The sequence below is a fragment of the Antechinus flavipes genome, chromosome 4, assembly GCF_016432865.1.
Source record: "Antechinus flavipes isolate AdamAnt ecotype Samford, QLD, Australia chromosome 4, AdamAnt_v2, whole genome shotgun sequence".
Taxonomy (NCBI): Eukaryota; Metazoa; Chordata; class Mammalia; order Dasyuromorphia; family Dasyuridae; genus Antechinus; species Antechinus flavipes.
Window position 1 is genome coordinate 104,078,523 of NC_067401.1, and position 20,966 is coordinate 104,099,488.

Below are 20,966 nucleotides of genomic sequence, written 5' to 3' on the forward strand. Positions count from 1 at the left end.
TCTCATTTCAGTTCTGATACTATCTAGCTGGAACACTGAACAATTTACTTAACCTCTTGGTTAACCTCAGTTTCCTTATCTATACAATTGAGATTAAATCAATGGCCTATAATCCTATCCTTACTCTAAAGTCAAAGGGAACTAATCTGAGATTTTAGCAACAGGATGATTCCTAATACAAGGCAGTATCTGACTAAGAAAAAACAGTTTCTGATTGAAATTTGGCTTAAAACAGGGGAAAGGACTAAATAAGATGTGTTGTTCAATATCATTTTTAAAGATAGCACAAACCCAGACACAGTACCGGGGATATGAGGATTTGCACATATATAATTCTGTTCCCCTCTATTTCTCCAAATACTAACTCTATAGTGTCACCTTTGCCAGTCTACTTAAATAGTATCTTTTTCTGAATCTGCAGCATTTATTATATGTATATTCATATTGCCCAGGGGAGAAAGCATGGTATAATGGATAGAGTGCTTGCTTGATTCAGAATCAGGAAGACAATGTTCAAATCTCACATCTGAGCAAGCCCCTTAAAAGAGTATAAAATTTGTCAAGAACAAAGTTTTTAGACTCTTTAAAGACATTAACTTAGCAAAGTACAAGATCCTTGTCCAATGACCAACAAGTGGATATAATAATGGAGAAACTGAATTATAGGAATGTTGATATTTCTGATTCAAATCAAGCCAGATGTCCAAAATAAGTTTGAGCTAAGTGGCAAAATAGCTCACAATTATCTTTGGAAAGGCAAATGAAGAAGCAGGCACTATGGACTTTTAAGTATATCTAAAGGCAAAAGGAAATAACGTTTCACAGAATATTAGGGCATTCTTTTTACAATGCTCATGGTAAGCTTTTGCAAAAAGGCTACTATGAAGATAATTGCAGTTTATGTGACAAGATTTTTTTTGCAGAAAATAAGGAAATCCAGAATTCTACAAGTAATTCATTACAACCTTTCAATTTGAGTCAACATAGAATTTGCCACTCCATGAGTGGCAAAGAAAGAAACATCATGCCTACATATCATGAATACTTTCTTAATAAGAGAGTCAAAATATTTAGAACATAATAAATGCTAATCATAAAAAAGAAATTGTTTATATTTTGACACATGAAATGTGTCTGGCTGCCAATGAAAGAGTCATTATTCATTCTACTCCAAAAAACATTTGTTAAGGGCATGATATATGCAAAAGGCTGTGGGCTACTAGGGAAAGAGAGACAAAATAAAAACTATTTTTTCTGCTGTTGTTCTCATCTATGTAGAGTCAGACCAATAGCTTGTTAATACAAAGCTCAAAATCAATTCCAAAATAGAAGAAAGGATAACAAGAAGAGAGCATGTAGTACAATTGAAGCTAACCAACCTGAACTATTGAAATAAGCTGTTGAGTAAGAAATTGATTTTTAAAAATAGATCTTTATATAGATCATTGTCCTTTCCTAAGAGAGTTTAAATGATATAAATCAATGACCATAACAAGGAAATTTTAAAAGCATAGATTCTATGTAAGCCAGAAAACATTTGATTTTCTTGTTAAATCAAGAGATGGCAGCCAAAAAAAAAAAAAAAAAAAACCTGGCTTGGTATATGAACTCATTTGTAAAATCTTAGAGAAAAGGGTAATAGAAGATTATGGCCAAATTACCTTGTAAATTATCAAGAAATTGAATATTAAAAGAAAAGTTTATATAAAGATCACTTGTCCAGAGGATCAATTATGCTACAGCATCCAGAAGACATTTAGAGATGAAATTGGATGTAAGACAATGAACAGATGGAAAATGGACAAAAGATTGGGTACACTGTACATTAGGACATTGCTGAGAGGATGAAATCAGGAGATTGCTTGAGTTCTGGAGCTCTGAGTTGCAGTAGGGCTGAACAATTAGATATCTGCACTAAGTCTAGCATCAATATAATGAGCCCCAAGAAAGACTGTTGGGGGAGGAGAACACCATACCCAAAAAGAGACAAATCAACCAATGTTAGAAAAGATTAAAGCTTCCTTGTCTATTATTAATAGAGGTATTGAGCAATGGAAATAATCATTGCACTTCCAACTTTGAATAAGTTAGAGATCCGAGAGAGACAGAGAGAAAGAGTGAGAGACAGGCAAAGAGAGAGAAATAGAGAGAGATAGAGACAGAGAAGAAAAATGGAAAAGATCTATCAATAAAAGATAACTGAATGAATGAAAAAAAAATTAAATGTTTACTATATGCTACACATTGTGTTAAGCACTGAAAATACAAGCAAGGACTTTAGTTCTCTGGAGTTTATATTCTAATAGGAGAAGATAACACAGAGGAAAGAATATTTTGGACCAGGAAGTCAGAAGAATCATGATAGCAACTAAAGTCAAATGATTGACATATGTTTCCTAGGAATGATATTGTTCATTTGATTACTGTTTTCACAGAAAAGAGTTGAAGGTGGGACTGAGAATTGGGGGTAGAGAATATGGAAACATGGCATAGAAATTCTAAGAAATTATGTGGTAAGCTTGAGAACAAGCAAGAGGCTCACCAATCAGAACTCAGAGTCACATAGATGGTAGTTTGAATTCTGGTCAAAAATAGGGATTTCTATAACAAACTGTTTTTTACACAAATGATAGATGTCTTCATACTTGAAGCAAAATATCACAGCCAATGATGTACTGTACAAGAAGTCACTAGAAAACAAAGAAAACACAGTTAAATGAGATCAAGTATATACTGAGGAGATCTATGCTGAAAATAACAGAGTTTAGAGAACATTGAAAAATTAATTCTTAAACTATCTGAAAAAAGAACAGACACAAATCACTTATAGAAAAAAATTAGTGAGCCCCAAGAAAAGTTATAGGGGGAGAGGAACACCATATGGCCCAAGGAGAGACAAATCAGCCAGTGTTAGAAATGGAAAAGATCCTAGCTGTGTGACCCTGGGCAAGTCACAACCCCAATTGCTTCAGAAAAAAAAAAAATTGAAAAGATCAAAGCTTCCCTGTCTATTACTAATAGCAGTATTGAACAATGTGGATAATCATTATTTTATTGTTACTTTCCAAAAAGTGACTAAGAAAGCATCAATAACTACCATTATATAAAATTATTTTTCCATCCCCCCAGAACTCTTTAAATTAGCTTTTATAAGAATAATAAATATGTGTTAAGAGCATCCTTGATGAAAGCTTGAGAAGGGAACAAGTAAATTTTCACAAATTGTAATCTATTTTAGGCTACATCTTATCAGTTACATAATGACTAGCTTGAAATGTGCAAAGAATACCCTATCCCATTATGCTTATTGCAGATGGCCAAGATATACATTATTTTGGGCTCACCAATTTTTCAAATAACATTTGTAGAGACAGACCTATTCACTTATTGTTGACTGACTATTAAAAAAATGTTACACTATAAAGTAAAATGTTACCTTAAAAGCTCTTCTTCAACAAGGTAACTACTATGCATAGATCAAAATTATATTTGATTCCAAGAAAGAAAAAATAATGGTAACTTTGTTCAGTAACTTCCTGATAATTAATACAAAAGAAACATAAAATCAGGAAATGTATGTTCACCAAATATTATTGCCATTACCATGGAGGAGGTCAGATAAGAGACTAAATTAAAGAGGGATTCCTTAGATAGTGAGGTTTTCAGATTCTTGTGCTTTCAGATGACACTGTGCTGATTATAGGAAGCCCTGAAACATTGCATAATCTCCTATTTATTCAATCAAAAGGGTTGACTCATCAATTCAGGGAACAAGTGGATAGTTAATTGTCCAGACTATAATATACATTTAGATGTATAAATAATAGATCTGGTCTACTAATATGTGGGTGACTGTGTATGTGTGTATGTGTGTGTGTGTGTGTGTGTGTGTGTATAGGTGTATATACATATATATATAGGTACTATATGCAGTACCTATCCATATCCATATCCATATATATATATTTGTTCTCATCTATATAGAGATAGACCAATACTTTGTTAATGCAAAGCTCAAAATATTTATATATAAATATGGATATTGATAGGTACTGCATATAGACAATGAATTAGTCCTAGAATTGGCATAATGTTCCTAATGACCTCAGCTTTCTCCCTTAAATCTCAATATTCTTTTCATGATACTGTATAAATTCAAGCCATGGAATAATAGAGAAATCCCAGGTATCCAGGGTACTTCATAACTTGGGATGTCTGTCATGTTCTTGTTCTCTTTGGAGAATAACTTGTGCCACTAGTCACGTTCTAGGAAAGACTACTTCTCTATTTGCTTTTGCTCCTGTCCTCACAGCTTTCTTGCTGGACAAAATTGCTTCTCAGCTGCTCTTAGGATGTGAAAGCAGTAATAAGCTCCACCTTCCAACAGTCAACCTTAGCAGGGTGCTAAAAAAAAATATTATGTTCTTTTAGTGGCAAGCAATTGCCTTAAACTGGAGAAAGACCAAGCTCTCTGAGTTTGGCTCTGTGGAGTTTCTCCCTCTCAAGCTTTCGATGATTATAGAGCATTACTCTAGCCAGCTCTTCAAATAGCAGGGAATTCTGTTTTATCCAATCATCTCTCAACAAAGGTACACCTCTTTTCAAAGCAAAAAAAAACAAAAAACAAAAAACAAAAAACTGCAACATCTGCCAGCCTGCCTTCTCCATTCTGTTTCTCTTTCTTAAACCAAATTGCAGAGGAAAGTAAAGGGCAATGCAGGCACACTTGAGAAATGTCACTTTTCTTGGATTGTAGATGACAGTACAGGATAATACTGCATTTCTTCAGCCAATCAACTCTCAACAAAACAATGTCTCTGATCCACACAGTTCTTAGCAAAATAGCTGCAGATTCTTGCTATGATTCTTGATAAGCTTCTGCCAGCTCCTGTACTCTATCTTTGATAAGCAGCTCTTATTACTTTCTATATCTTCTGTCTCTGACTCTCTCTCCTACTTCGTTTTACCTGATTGTTTTCTCCTTTTTTTCAGTTCCTTCTTCTTCCTAGCTTTTAATCTGCAAATTTAATACTCAAAAAATGATCAATTTGCAATTTATGACAGGAATATCAACAATTGTACTTTTCTCTCAATTATGGTTCCAAAAGCTCTCATATGATTATCTCATATTCCCCAGTTACTTGATTCATAATTTATCAACTATATCTTTCAAAATCCTGAAAATAGTAATGCACAAATGAACTAATATACCATAATGACCTGAATCCAGTTACCTCTGAATCTGCCTTCAAATAGTTCTTACCAAGATTTTTTCTGAGAGGCAGTTCCTTTTCAGATACTCAGGAGCATGAGTCTCCCTTTGATATTTTATCTGAGAGACTGTTTTCTTCTTCAAACTGATTTTATCAGTTTTCTTTTTCTGCTCCTTTCAGTTACCAACATATTCATATATGAAAAGGGCAAAACCTTTTAGTAAAATTTTTTCCTATTCTTAGTGCTCACCATAGTTTCTGGTACAGGGTAGTACATTATTGTTGGGTTGAATTTAATTGAATTTGATAATGGATACTATTAGCCAGAGGAGATTATAAAGTCATTGTAGGTGAACCAGTCTGATGTTACTAAGTATTCTAAATTTATCAACTTTAATGTTGGACTGATCCTCTGGTTTGAGATGTCACAGAGCCATAAGAGATCATTTATTATTAAGAGTCTTACTTTAATGACAGCTACTATGGAGAACTATGAAAGTTATGGGATCATAAGGTTTATAATTGAAAGGGAATTTAGATATCATTAAATCTACTCCTATTCCCTGCCCCCAAGGAAAATCTTAAGTTGTTGAATTATTATCTACTTACTGCTTTTGTGTCATTTCCTAAGTTAGATTCAACAAATGGAGGAAAAATCAACAACTTAATGGTCTTTCCTCTCATTTAGGAAGTCTATGTTGGCAAGGAGACCCTCTGCACCATTGATGGCCTTCATTTCAACAGTACTTACAATGCAAGAGTCAAAGCTTTCAATTCCTCTGGAGTTGGGCCTTACAGCAAAACCGTTGTTCTCCAGACTTCTGATGGTGAGTCTTGTTCCAAAGATTATAGTTATGACCACACATGTTCCTGGTTTTCTATGGAATATTTATTTCCTAAAGGATGTAGACCTGAACTATCTTTCATCTTGAAGTGGGATGGCCAGATAGTAGAAAACACATACTATAAAGGCAATATCAGCAGCTAAAAACGCAGAACTAATATGTTGCTCTGACACAATATAATATATACCTCATCCCCTATAGAAATATCCCCTTCCACATCTGTAACTGACCCCATGTAGCAATTAGAATAGTCATTCTTTAGTCACCTGCATGAGACAAAGTAAAAGTCCAGCAGTCCTAGAAAGTTGATTAAAAAACTCTTTCTTCCCTTGAGGTCCAAGCCATGTTGGTGGGCTAGGGGTGAAGCAGCCTGGGAAATAGGCCAGTGGTTATTGCTGCTGCTGCTTGCTGCATGTGATGACCTCTGAATGGCATTTGATATTCTAAAGTTGAATGGATTTCAGTCTCTAGGGCTTTAATCTTTTCTCCCCACACTAACACATTCATCAAAAACCAAGTGAGAAGGGCTTAGATGTGACAGCTGGCTTTATTTAGCCTAAACACCCATCTGGTTTTTAGGTTGTGTGTGAGTACATTTATAGATAATCAGATCTTGATTTTCCATGCCAGTAGATGGAAACAATACCAGGGATAGAGAATCAAAATCCATGGATATTTTTCTTCTGCTAGATCAAGGTCACAGTTTCCCCACTTCCCCAGCTGCTGTCCCTTCCTTGCCCCAATGTCCTATTCCCTATTGCCCGTTCACTGCTTATTATTAATAAGAATTAAGAGCTCCAGATTGTAACTCAGGTGCATAAGTTCCCAGGAGAACATAAGAGCCTAGGAAGCAGCAGCAATAAAGGGGGAAACTGGTGAGTATTTTTTAACAAACTATCTCAACCAATGCATAAGTTTGGTACCTTCTCTGCAATAGATAGCATTAGACTCTAGAGAGCTGTCTGCCGGTGTTCGAGTTAAATGTCTTTTGGGGATCACACAGCCAGAATGTGTCAGAGGTAGGAGATCGGCCTGCTGGATGTATATTTAAAAGATGCCAGCTTATAAAACTCTAAAAATGTTCGCCAGCCTCCCTTACCCTTACCTATGGGTTTTATATTGTACTGTGTGGAGCTGGACAAATTGAGTAACCTCTCTGTGTCTCAGTTTCTTCATCTATAAAATGAGCAGGATTGGAGTCGATTCCCTTGCATCTTTAAACCTTATGATGCTAGCCACATGGCACACCTCACAACAATGGGCCTCAATAACCTAAGCTACACAATATTCATATGGTGAATGTATAGTCATTTTTTTAAAGGAAGATTTGAACCTGGGTCAACTGAGCCTGGAGTCAAGAACAACTGAATTCAAATCTGGCCTCAGTAACAATGATTTTGGGCAAGTGTTTAACCTCTGACTGTCTCAATTTCCTCAATCTCTAAAATGAGGATATGTAGAGACTTACATGAACTGATGCTAAGTGAAGTGAGTAGAACCAGGGATCATTGTAAATGGCAACAGGAAGATCATTTGATGATCAATTCTGATGGACATGGCTCTTTTCAAAAATGAGTCCTAATTCAGGCCAGTTCCAATAGTTTTGTGATGAAGAGACCCATCTTCCCAGAGAGAGGACTGTGGGGATTGAATGTGGATCACAACATAATATTTTCACTTTTTTTGTTGTTGTTTGCTTGCATTTTGTTTTCTTTCTAATTTTTTTTTGATCTGTTTTTTTAATTGTGCAGCATGATAATTGAGGAAATTTGTATAGAAGAATTTCACATGTTTAACATATATTGGATTACTTACTGTCTGGAGGAGGGAGGGAGAGAAGGGAAGGAAAAAATTGGAAAACATGATTTTACAAAGGTGAATATTGAAAATTATCTATGCATATGTTTTGAAAATAAAAAACCTTTAATAAAAAAATGCTATTACCATAGCATTTATCTCCCAAGATTGTTGGGAGGATAAAAGGAGATAATATTGCAAATACTAAAATACTATATAAATGTTAGCTATTGTTAATTACACACAATTCACTTTCTCTGATAACTGGGAAGTTTCATAGTCCAATAGATTGAGTAGGCAGGCCTGACTCTGACAAATAATTAGTTGTACAACCTTGTTCAAATTCTTTCATGTCTCTAAACCTCAGGTTCCATTTCCTGCATCCATGCACAAGGTATACATCATAGCTTGTAATGTTCTCAATCTCTCTCTCTTCTGTCTCCATCTCTCTCTGTTCTGTCTCTTTTTGTGTCTCCCTTCTCTCTCTGTCTTTGTCTCTGTTTATCTGTTTGTCTCTCTCAAAAAATCTACTTTCAAGGCCCAGCTCAAAAGATCATATTCTATAAGAGGTCTTTTCTTGTTCCCCCAGTGTTTCTTCCATCTCACCACCACCACCACTATCACTTCCAATTATTTTGTGTTTATTTCATACATATTTTGCTATTTATTTATCTCTTTTTGTGTTATTTCCCAAAGGAAATCTTTTGGTTTTGTCTCATATCCCTAGTCCTTAGTTTAATAGCTGTTCTACGTTGTTGTTCAGTCATTTGCAGTTGTATCTAACTCCTTGTGACCCCATGTGGGGGTTTCTTGACAAAGATACTGGAGTAATTTGTCATTTCCTTCTCAGCTCATTTTACAGATGAGGAAACTGAGGCAAACAGGGTTAAGTGATTTGCTCCTAGTCACAAAGCTAGTAAGTGTCAGAGGCTGGATTTGAACTCAAGAAGATGAATCTTCTTGTCTCCAAGCCCTAGAACAGGGCTGCCTACCTGTTCCATAATAGGTACCTAATATATTATATGCTTTGCAGGATTGAATTGAACTGAAGAATAGTCAGTTTTGGTCTCTGACTTGCCAAAGAAAATTAAATGAAACTTAGAGAATCATAGCATTTTAGACCTGAGAAGGACCTTAGAAATTATCTAGCCCAATTCCCTTAAAAACTAAGACCAACTTCCCTCTTATAATAAATTTTTCAATCCCCCATACTCATGTATTACTAGTAAGTGCCAGGACTATGCTAAGTATTGGGAATACAAAGACTCTTGCCCTCAAAGAGCTGACAATTGAGCTAAGGAAAACAACACATACATAAATAGGTATTTATAAATAAGTAAATAAAAGGTCATTAGAAGTGGAGCCAAAGCAGAAGTACTAGTAGCTGGAAAGAGTTGAAAAAAACCATGAAGAAGGTAGAGATTTGAGTTGACTCTTGATGGAAACTAGGAATTACAAGAGGCAAAGATGAGGAAAGAATGTCTTCTGGGTAGAGGAATAAGCCAGAACAAGGATTTAGAGATAAGGTGGATGTGAGTCAATGCAGCAAATTACAGTCCAGTACAGCTGGATGATAGAGAGTAATGTGCAAGGAGTTGGGACCAGTTAGCGAATGATGAATGGAGGAGCCTAAAACTGATTCTAGGACTAATAGGAAGCAATTGAAGTTTATTGAGTAGGAAAGTGACATGATCAGATTAATATTTTAGAAAAAAATCACTTTGTCAGCTATGTGGAGCCCTTTTCCTATCAAACTGAGAAGAGATAAGGGTTTATAGTGCTTACTGTGTGCCAAGCACTATGTTAAGTCCCCTTTGTAAAAATTACCTCATTTGATCATCACAATAACCTGTTCAAGTAGGTGCTATTATTAACTCCATTTCCTAATTGAGGAAATTGAGGCAAACAGAGATTATGTGCATTGCTCGGAATCACACAGCTAGTAAATATCTGGCCCTGAATTTGAACTAATCTTTCTGATTCTAGACACATGATTCCATCCACTATACCACCCTCTCTGCTATTTAATTTCCTTCCCTTTGATTCTCTCTCTCTCATCTCCTGGTACAGTGGCCTGGTTCACATTCGACCCCAACTCTGGCCACCGGGACATCGTCCTGTCAAATGACAACCAGACAGCTACATGTAGCAGTTATGACGACCGGGTAGTACTGGGAACAGCAGCTTTTTCCAAGGGAGTCCATTACTGGGAATTCCACGTGGACCGATATGATAACCATCCGGATCCAGCTTTTGGTGTAGCCAGAGTTAATGTGGTCAAAGATATGATGTTGGGCAAGGATGACAAGGCCTGGGCCATGTATGTGGACAATAACCGAAGCTGGTTCATGCACTGCAACTCCCACACCAATCGGTGAGTGGTCCTGGCTTTGACTCAGTTCTCCCTTATGACCTGGGATCACTGAGGTCCTCTAAATAAACATTCCCATTTGAATTGTATCATTTTCTTCTTTTGTTTTATCATCATCATCATCATCTGGGATGTTGGAAGACATTTGGTTACTCTTGTTTTCTATTTTCAGAAGGAAAAAGTGGAGGTTCAGAACTCAAGTAAGAGGAAGTGATCATTTGCCTCAGTACCAAATGATACTAGGAGCAAGAAATGAGTTGAGAAAAAGCTAAAATGACCACATACATCTTCCTTTATTTTTTTTTCCTACTCAGTCAATCTTCCCCAAAGTCAGCCATGATAAGGATTTATGCCCTGGCTCTAAAAAAGTCTTTTGTGAATTGAACTTCCTCATTTCCTGAAACTTTTCCACTTTAACCTAAAATCCATTTCCCCCAAATTCACAGTTCTTTAATTATTTAATTTAATTTGTTTTAATTATTATAATATGTTAATTTAATTAATGACTACCACAGACAAGTGCCATTAGATACTAATTGATTTCTTTTCTTTGGGATCTTATGCCTCTATATTATTCTATTTATCTTCTGATGATTTTCCTCACTGGCTTTGGAATGTGCATGTTTTTGCTCAATATTCATTGCCCTCTGAGCTTTATTCTTGTGTTTCCTGCTGTATGAGTTATCTAGCAGAGGAGAGTTCCCCATCTCTCTACTTTGCATATAAGATCATTGATGTAGTGCTGGAATGGACTTCAAAAACCATTTATAACCTCCTTTTGCATATGAGGAAACTGAAGCTGCTTAGGTGACGTATCAAAGATCACAGAGAGTGTCATAGGCAGGATTTGAACCCAGGTTTTGTAATTTTGGAGAGAATTTTTTTTTCTTCTGTACCATCTTGGGGTCTTCTGGCTACTTTTGTTTGAGAATAAGGCAACAGTAGCAAAAAGATAAAAATGCCTAAAATGAATGTTTTATTCATCGTTGTGTATCCCTTAGCATTGAGAATAATGCTCCTTTACATACAATATATACAAAATAAATAGAAAGCTCTCAATAAATAGTTTTCTAATTAAAGAGGAATAAAAATAAAAAAGATTATGTGAATTAACAGGCTGATTGCAACCTCCTGAGTAAAGGGAAGGAAAACACCTGATCATTCTAAAGTAGGTTGCAGCAAGGGAGAGTGTTGTCTGTTTAGCCTGGTTAGAGAGAGATACCTGCAATGCTTGGAGTCCCTCCAGTATTTTGTGATCACCTTGATCGTTCTCCTTAACCACAGTGAATGCGACAGCATCAATCTAACTCCTCCTTTCTCTACTCAGTGCCCTCTTTCTGTTTCTCTGGAGAGATTTCATCTTTACTCTCTGCCAGGGTGTGCAAGGGATGGAAAATCACTGAAATCAGTCTGTGCTCTCGTCTGGCCGAGAAACCTAGAAAAAGAAAGGGAAAAGAATGCTCCAAGTCACACTATGCTTCTAGATTTTCCATATGTGATTCACTAGAAAGGACAGAGTGGGTTACAGAAATCTCAAAGGCAAAGCTGGAAACTGAATCTTCAAAAGGAAATTCTTTGATTTCTTCTGACTTGCTTGGCTCATTCTGACAAACCTCTCAGATCTGAAAGAAGTCATCTTTTCTTATTGAGAAACCTAGGCTTGGAAAAGAGAAATAATTTGGTGCAGGAAGCCAAATTCCCAGTTTCAGACATATCTTTGTTCTTCACTCTGATAGTCATTTCATAATCAATATTGGGAGAAAAAAAATTGTGAAATAGACAAGGTCTGTCTTCAGTGAGTCCAATTGCCCTTTCAAAATTTTCCCTCTCCTCTCATTTTAATCTAAATTCATTCCTCTTTCCTTCTAAAAGATTGCTTGTTGTTTTGGGATGGGAGGAAGGGAAGAGGAAAAATTGGGACTCAAAATTTTACAAAGATGAATGTTAAAAACTACCTTTACATGTAACTGGAAAAAACAAAATATTAAGTGGGGAAAAACAAAGAACTGAAAACTGTGGAACCCCCCATCCCAATCTCTTTTAGGTAAAATTGCATTTTTCCTAGTGGCACGCAGGTGGCCGTTTTTAGGGAAGGGCAATCTCAGTTCAGTCTATTTCTATACCCTCTGGCTCATGCCCCACAAAGTGGGCAACCATCATCTGGCCCAGATTCTTAAGCACAAGTCACTTTCTTCCCTGTTTTCTGTAGATAGGAGAGACTTGTCTAGCCAGGCCCTTAGATAGCCTTCAGAAAGGAAATAGAAATTGGAAAACTTACAGAACCGTAATTTGCAGAGAACCCACAACCTCATGAGCATCACTGATTTCCATTTCCTCCTTCTCAAGATCGTTAAACCGTGAGGATGGGGCCAGATAGAGTAATTGGCAGCAGGTCTACTGAAAGGCTGTACAAGATGGAGAGAGGGAGGCAGTCGGGATTTGTCCATAGCCGGGCTAACAGGCTTACAGAAGATGCTGTAGAAGGCTTTCTGAGAACATCAAGGAGACCAGGAGGGGCAAGTGGCCAGATTGAATCTGTTCAAGACAAAGGCTGCTTCATCTACTACAGCCACTTGACATCTTTCCCTATCCTATGCTGCCACACTGTGGTCTATGCCAGAATAGCAGTAGCTCTAATTGTGGTATGGTCAGGCTTTGCTATTCTGTTCTCAGTGTTTGGTGCAGGCCCCCAAATTCCCAGCATCAGACGTCCTGATAGAGTCTTTTTATAGTCGATATTGGGGGAAAAATAATCATGAAACAAAGTCTATCTTCGGTGCATCCAGTTCCCCTTTCAAAGCTTTCATTCATTCCTCTTTCCTTTTCCTACCCCAACCAAATTAAAAAATCTTTCAGATAAAAGATAAAGTCATTCGTACAAAGACATAAATTCTTAAACTATCACCTCTCAAGAAAGGATTTGAAATTTTTTTTTTGTTGCTGAGGCAATTGGAGTTAAGTGACTTGCCCAGGGTCTCACAGCTAGGAAGTATTAAATGGATGAGATCTGATTTGAACTCAGGTCCTCCTGATTTCAGGGCTGGTATTCTATCCACTGCGCCACCTAGTTGCCCCTGGATTTGAATTTCTAATAGATGTCAATACTGAAATAGTTCTAATATGTTTTCAAGCACCAGAATTTTTTTTTCTAAGTGGGAGTCTTAGATGATATCATTGGTGGGAATTAGGCTGGTGGGAAGATTTACTTTGAACTACCCAGTCAGTTAACAAAGACATACTAATGAACTATTGATGGAAAAAAATTTAGTTATTGCATAAAACATGATCTTTGGCTATTCCAAGAGAATCTTGCGTTTAAACTCTCTAGAGAGTTTAAGTCAAGATCTCGCTAAACTTCCCTTCTTTAAAAAAGGAAGATAACAGAACCCCTGAGCATGCCAGACTACTAGCCAATAGACATCATAGGAGGTCTAAAAGGTACTTTAGAGATCATCAGATCTCATTTTAAAGATGAGGAAACTAAGTCAAAGAGAAATTGTGATTTTCTTAAGCAGAGCAGGGATTCAAATGGGATTCAAAGATTCTCTGCCTCCAATTCCAGCACTCTTACTTAACCACTGCACACCAAATTACAGGGTATTTATGAAGGTCAAATGAGATAACACAAAAGTGTTTTATATTTCTTAAACCAAACCACTAGATAAACACTGAATTTATAGCTATCCATGAAACATCTGTGTCTATGTGCCCTGACCTCAGCCTCTTTATGTCCCCAGATGAACTTAACATTTATCACTTCTAAATGTCTTCCCCACTCTCCTAAAAATCCAGTCTCAAAACCTGGGAATTATCTTGGACTCTTTTCTCCCTTTTCCTCTAAGTCCAATCATTTGCTAAGTCCTATTAACTCTATAGCAGTGGTGTCAAAGGCAAATAAAAAGAGGGCCACTAAACCATAGATAAGGATCCCTTGAGAAAATGAGTTAACTTAGAAAACCACATATTAATATTTATGTTGTTCAGTTATTTAGTCATGTCCAGCCCTTTGTGGATTTTAGTACACCAAGGAGTTCTATTTTCTACTATCTTCTGAAGTCTAAGTACATCTTTACTGCTTCCATAACACTATGTATCCATCTCATTCTCTTCCTTCCCTTTTTCCTTGTGCCTTTGATCTTTTGCAACATCAGGGTTTTTTCCAATGAGACTTAGTATATGGTCAAGGTATTTAAGTTTTACTTTCAGTATTTGATCTCCCAGTGAATGGTATGAATTAATTTCTTTAAATATTGACTGATTTGATTTCTTTACTGTTCAAGGGACTCTCAAAAGTCCTCTCCAGCACTACAATTTGAAAGTGTAAATTCTGTCCATGCAATTTTCTTTATAGTTCTTATATTGTTTCTGGAAAAGCCATAGCTTTGAATATATGGACCTTTGTCACCAAGATGATGTCTCTTCTTTTTAGCATACTGTCCATATTTGCCATAGCTTTTTTCCAAAGAGTAATCATTTTTTATTTCAAAGCTGCAGTCACCATCTGCAGTGATTTTTTAGCCCAAGAATATAAAATCTGACACTGTTTCTATTTCTTCTCCCTCTGTTTGCCAGGAAGTGATAGAATCAGTTTTAATTAAGTTTAAAGCCAGCTTTTACACTCTCCTCTTTCAACCCTCATTAAAGAGTAGTTTTAATCTGCTTCTCATAGTTTGACATCTCTGCTTTAAAACATCTTTTATACCTTATGCCTTTCTTTCTACTCACATTGTCAATACCCTAGTTCTGGATCTTGTTACTTGAACTGTGCTGTTTTCTAGATACAGGCTATCTGAGAATTGACCTGCCCCTTCACTTAGGCATGGTCCTTAACAAGATTCAATGACTTAAAAAAAAAATTTAATCCCATTGCCTAGTACGATGCTTTATGCACAGTAGGTACTTACAAATCAGTTAAACTGATTTCACTTTGAATAAATCCAAAGGATTGAATCTTTAATCCTGGGATTTCATCACTAAATGACTTGCTAAAGTTTATTGTGAAATTTTTAGTGTAAGCATTTACACCTTGGAATTGGTAAATGCTACAAATCAGGGTTTGATTTATTGTTTTGTTGTCTAATTTTAAGAAAGTATTAATAATGTGGATATAAACTTGAAGGTGTGTGTGTACATTCCCGCCACCTTCTGCAGCCCAAATATTAAACACTTATTGACAACACCCCTGTATTGCTTCATAAACAATGCAGAGTTACTTAACTTTGGCCCTCAGTTTCTTATCTGTAAAATGAGTAAGTTATAAATAGACTCTGAGGTCCCTAAACTTTAAATCTATGATAAATCCTGTGATCACCTATTTCATCAACAGTATAAGGTCAGCTTTGGTAATTGGGCTTTTGGGGTTTCCCCTAGGACTGAAGGCGGTGTGTTTAAAGGGGCTACAGTTGGTGTACTTCTGGATCTGAATAAGCATACCTTAACCTTCTATATCAATGGGCAACAACAAGGTCCTACTGCCTTTGACCACGTGGATGGGGTCTTCATGCCAGCTGTGAGCCTCAATCGGAATGTTCAGGTATAGTGGATTCTTGGGTCCCAAACTGATCTGGACACAGCTCAGGGAGCCACCTGCAAATAAAGTCCTCCATTGTTGCAGCCCATGATCTCTAAAACAAGCCTGCCTCTTGGAAGTTCTTGACAATGGAAGGAATAATGCCCAAAACATATTCTGCTTTTTTACCCTAGCAGAGGAAGAAAATAGTTATTTTTAAAGATGCTAGCCTATAAGATGGGTGGGAGCAAAAAAACCCAGTGGTGTTTTAGCTCACTGCAGCTCTTGACCTGAAAAGTTGAGATGGAAAAGTTGGAGGGGGTGATAAAATATTTTCCCTTCTGTGACTGTACCATACATACTACTTCCTTGGTTAGCCAGACTTTCCTGGGACCTGATTTTTAATTGCATGTTCCAGATGTGTTAATATTTTATTTCATGTGCTTGCCCTTTGAGGGTGCTGTACAGAAAAAAATAATTATAGGAGACTATTTGAATATATGGAAATTCTCCCTAGTGGCCTCCTTCCATACCACTTTTCCTATGGCTTTCACATGGATAGGAGGAAAACTTTCTTTAGGGACCTCCACTGTTGAATGCAAGCCTCGGGTGAATGTTGATGACATTTGGAGGCCAAGGTTAGAAGCATTTCCCCAGGAATCAATAAGGCAACGTAGGTATGGGTGTGAGCCCAACCTTTACCTAGATTTTAACATAGCTCCTACTACATTTCATGATAATTTTGTGAGGAAGGTAGAGAGATATGGATTAGATGATATTGTAATCAGCTGGAGTTAGAGCTGGTTGGATGACCAAATTTAAAGAATAGTTTTTTAAGAGGCAGGTAAGTAGTAGGATATAATAGCAGCCCTGAATTCAGAAGGAGCTGAGTTCAAATTTGATCTCAGACATTTAACACTTCTAGCTGTGTGATCCTGGGCAAGTCACTTAGCCCCAATTGCCTCAGGAAAAAAAAGAAGAAGAAGAAGAAGACAGAACCAGGAATAGTGATTGGACATTGTGAAGAGGCCAATTTAAGCTAAATATGAGGGAAAAAAACTTCCTAATAATTGGAGTTGTACAAAATAGGTATGGGTTGCTTCAAGAGGTAATGAGTTTCCTGATCTTAAAGGTCTTTAGGCAGAGGTGGATAGATGAGGATTCTTCTCATGAATGTATATGTTGGACTACATGAATGACCAATGGGATTCTTTCCACCTCTCAATTTTTTGTACTGCCCGTAGTTAAAGTAGTATTACCTCTCATACTCAAGTCTTCAGAATTGTCTTTGAAAAGGGGACAGACACATAGGCACGCACAGCAGTCATTTGATCAACAAGCATTTATTAAATGCTTACTCTCTATTGAATCTGGGAATAACAAAGAAAAATAAAAAGGGGTTTTTTTGGTCTCAAGGAATTCACATTATCTAATTCCAGTGTAGAAGACATCATGGAAATTACTATCTAGCAAGATGTACATATGGCATAAATGGAAAGTAATTTCAGAGGGAACTACTATGCTTTCTGGGTTCACATCACAAATCACAATAATTGCTGTCCATGCAGTTTCTAAACTGTTTTAAATATCTTCTTTGGAGCAAGAGCTCCACTCATAGTTATCCCCTTTTCTTTCTCCAGGTTACTCTGCACACAGGACTAGATGTGCCGTTGAATACCAGACAGCAAAAACTGTCTGGAAACTGAAATTCCAGAAATCGATGATCTTCAATGAGAAGATCTTCCCTGAGAGAAGCCCAGCCATCCTTACCTTCAAATTTAGCACAGAATCTGTCCTGAGTAACACAAAATGGTCAAATGAGGAGGGCAGACCAGTAGCCACTGAAGACCATATACAAAACTTTTCCTAGAGAGAATCAGGAATGGGTCTCCTCATCACAAGTCCCTTTTCATTTACAGATGTGGGTGTGTGATCTGTGTATTTTATCCTCATAGCCTCACTTTTCCATAGCAGAGCTCTTTAGGATGGGATGGGAGACTGGGGTAGCTTGATATTACGCTGTTACTTTGAGAACCTCAGAGGTCAGAGTTCCTTTCCTAAGTCACAAGAAAGGGAATTTTAACAGGGGAGTGAGATAGCAAATCTCGGTGGTATATGTAGGGTTCTTATAATTCATTTTAAAGTGGGAATTAGTTTTTTGGGTTTTCATTTCCTGGTTCTGAAAACAGCACTTCCAGAAAAGGCAATGACCACTGTTTAATTCTCAGTACTAAAGGGAGTGTGCTGTGTGTTTTGTCTTTTCCCCTACCTCTTTATAGTACTTAGGTCGCTAGATTTTTCTTTTGGGATAGGAAAATCATTCTTTATAATATCTCCATTTTCTTCCTTCAGGAGTCTACTACCTGGTATCTATCAGTATCAGTAATGTAATCATGCCATTTAAAAAAAAATTATTAAGCACCTACTCTTTGCATAGCACAATGCCCTGCACATGAAGTAAACCTGAATATATAGAAAAAAAAGTTGATCCTATATTCTAGTTTTTCCATTGATTTATTCTGGAGTTCACAGAATAGCTTTCCTAGAACTTGTAATACCTAATTCATTGTATCTGTAACTGTCCCTACAATACTCTTCTCCCTTCTTGACTAAGATTTACCTTAAAATAGACAAATACACATCCACAAAGAAATATATTTAAATGCTGTAATGTAAATACTAGCGTTTTCCTGAAAATCTATCCCCAAGTGGCATATCCCTTCTTGGCAACTGAGTTCCAATTAATGATGTGCTGGTAAATGTCTAACGACAGTTGTCTGAAGAGAAAAAGTATATACACAAAACAACTTTAAGTTTAGCTTTAATTGTTAACATTTTCTCCATTACTTTAAGTCTAGACAATCAACAAAATGATAAATCAAGCTTTGATTTGTAGTATTTGCTGATTTCTAAGATGTAAATGTTCACTAAAAACTTAACAATCAATTCATCCCCAGTTCCAATAGTCAGAAATGATCTCCATATTCTTTCCCAAGGAATCCTTCTATTCCTCATTTGGAACTCCCAGGAGCTAGCACATAGTAGGTGTTTAATAAATTCTTAATAATTGATTGATCACCAGTAGTGCTCTACCTTAGCTAAGAAAAAAAAAAAAAAAAAAACAATATCACTGTTCTGACTATTCACGTTTCTCCTTGGAGGAGAGCAAGCTGGGAAAATATTGTTGAGGCCTTACTTGTAAGGTTGACTTACAAAAAAGCTGGGAAAGAGGCAACTTGAGAGCTACTGGCGCTGGGGTTGCCCTTCCTAACACTGTCAATCTCAGAGCCACTAGCATGTAAAATTTGGGCTTCATAATAGTACTTTTTATCCCTTGCCCATCCCCATTTGCCTCAAAACTAAGCCTGTGAACAAAAATATCATTGAAGTCAATTAAAGTTTTGCCCTGGGGACTGGGGTAATATGGATTTTACAATGATTATTCTGTTATTGGGGTAGGAAATGAGTCAGAAATACCTCCCCCTTATCCCTGCACTGGACCTTCAATGGTGTTTGAAGTCCTTGGTGCACCCAGTCATTGCAAAAGAAGAAAATGAAACTCTGGGATTAAACCCTCTCTTCCAGTACCACAAAGTTGAATGTGATCAAGACATCCCAGTTAGTCAGATGTCATGGTAAGTGCTGTTTCCTAACTTTTACCAGGGAGGCCCAATGCCTGCCTAGCTTTGGAGATTCAGTGGCTGCAGGAGGTAGGTCCCTCCAGGATTCCCAGATAATGAGCCTGCTCTAAGTCAAACATCCTCTCCTGTTGGATACTTATTTCCCTCAGAGCATTTGCCTCTGCTCTGCCCACCTCAGACACCATCACCAGAAGGAATGTCCTCAGAGGCAACATACAAAAGGCAAATTTTATACTTTGGTATCATCTACACAATTCCCAGCTAATTTGATCAAGATAATCATGATTTAATTAGACTCACAACAACAGAAGATGATACGGGTTGCTCTGGAGGACAATACTACATCTGTCTCTTTTGCCTTTTCCTAGATTTTCTGGGTATAAACTGTACACATTGCTGCAAAGCTCTCAGTTTTTTGGTTTTTTTGCTTTGCCTGCATACTCACTCATCTAGAAGCACAGCTAATGAATTGGCTATTTTTTTTCAAGATACATGTGCCCAGAATTAAGTCTGCAGATTGGAGTCACATTGTCATTTCTTTGTATGGATTAGCAACAATTGGGGACCAACTTGGAAAGCATGTTTCATCTGTGCAGATAAAGAGACACTGAGGGATCAAAAGTAGCAGTCAAGACAGAGGAAATTTGTCATGACACCAGGATCTTTGGGAAGGAAGAAATAAGACAAGGAGTATGTCTGAGAAGTGAAGCATGATAAGAATTTTGCCTTCAGTTCTCCTGGTTTACCTGTGATCATCCAGACTTTTTCCCAGCTTCCACCCTACCATCCAACAGAGACATACACTTTTGTATCAAGGATGAAATGAAGGAAGCAACATTAATAAGCAATTCCATCTGAAAGCAACGAGTGATTTTTCTTTTTCTTGAAGAGTACATTTTATCAGACCTCTTTGAGGCTGAGGGCTAATTTACCTGCTGAATCTCTTCTTATTTTGATCTGTGAGCCGAAATCAACTGTGTTTTTTCTTAGGTTCTAGATTCTTATCTATATATTAGGTTTCTTACTAACCACCGGTCGATGCTGTGTAGGTTTTGATATTTTATTCAGTGAAACCAACAAGCCTACCTCAGATCTCATGCTTCCAGATCTCAAATTCCCCTGAGGAACCTTCTCATCCTTTTTTCTCCATAAAAAGGAAAAGTAGGATAGGTATTGCATGGGATTGTTGTGACTAAACTATCACTGAACTTTGTCTTAGAAAATATCCTTTTCTAGACACGACTTCTGAGCACAGCAGGTTCCAAGAAGGAGGAATGTAGTTCTTTAACATTTTCTGAGTAGATATGTTTCCTGCAAGATCATTCAAGAAAATGTCAGAGGGAACATTGCCCTGCCTATGTGGGGTCTTTCTCTCTCTCTCTCTCTCTCTCTCTCTCTCTCTCTCTCTCTCTCTCTCTCTCCCATTATTCAAGTAGGGATTGCACTCTCTTCCTGTAAATTGTTTCTGAGGATCATAACTTTTAATTGACTTTCCAGAAAAGCTAGTGGAAATGAATAAAGAATTATTTTTGAGTTATCAGAAGATGGAGGGAATGACAGATTCTACATCCCAACTTCATGTTCTTTGAG

The 20,966-nt window shown here is 37.0% G+C and overlaps 1 protein-coding gene across 1 annotated transcript in view; it reads left to right on the forward strand.

The window, feature by feature from the left end:
• The window catches only part of TRIM67 (tripartite motif containing 67), a 75,482-nt gene extending 54,775 nt beyond the window's left edge, over positions 1-20,707 (forward strand). The window contains exons 7-10 of the mRNA XM_051993638.1: positions 5,902-6,040; positions 9,926-10,229; positions 15,597-15,759; positions 17,376-20,707. Of these exons, the coding sequence (XP_051849598.1) occupies positions 5,902-6,040; positions 9,926-10,229; positions 15,597-15,759; positions 17,376-17,441 (672 nt within the window). The 3' untranslated portion in view covers positions 17,442-20,707. The remainder of the gene's footprint in view (positions 1-5,901; positions 6,041-9,925; positions 10,230-15,596; positions 15,760-17,375) is intronic.
• Positions 20,708-20,966: the final 259 nt, after the last annotated feature.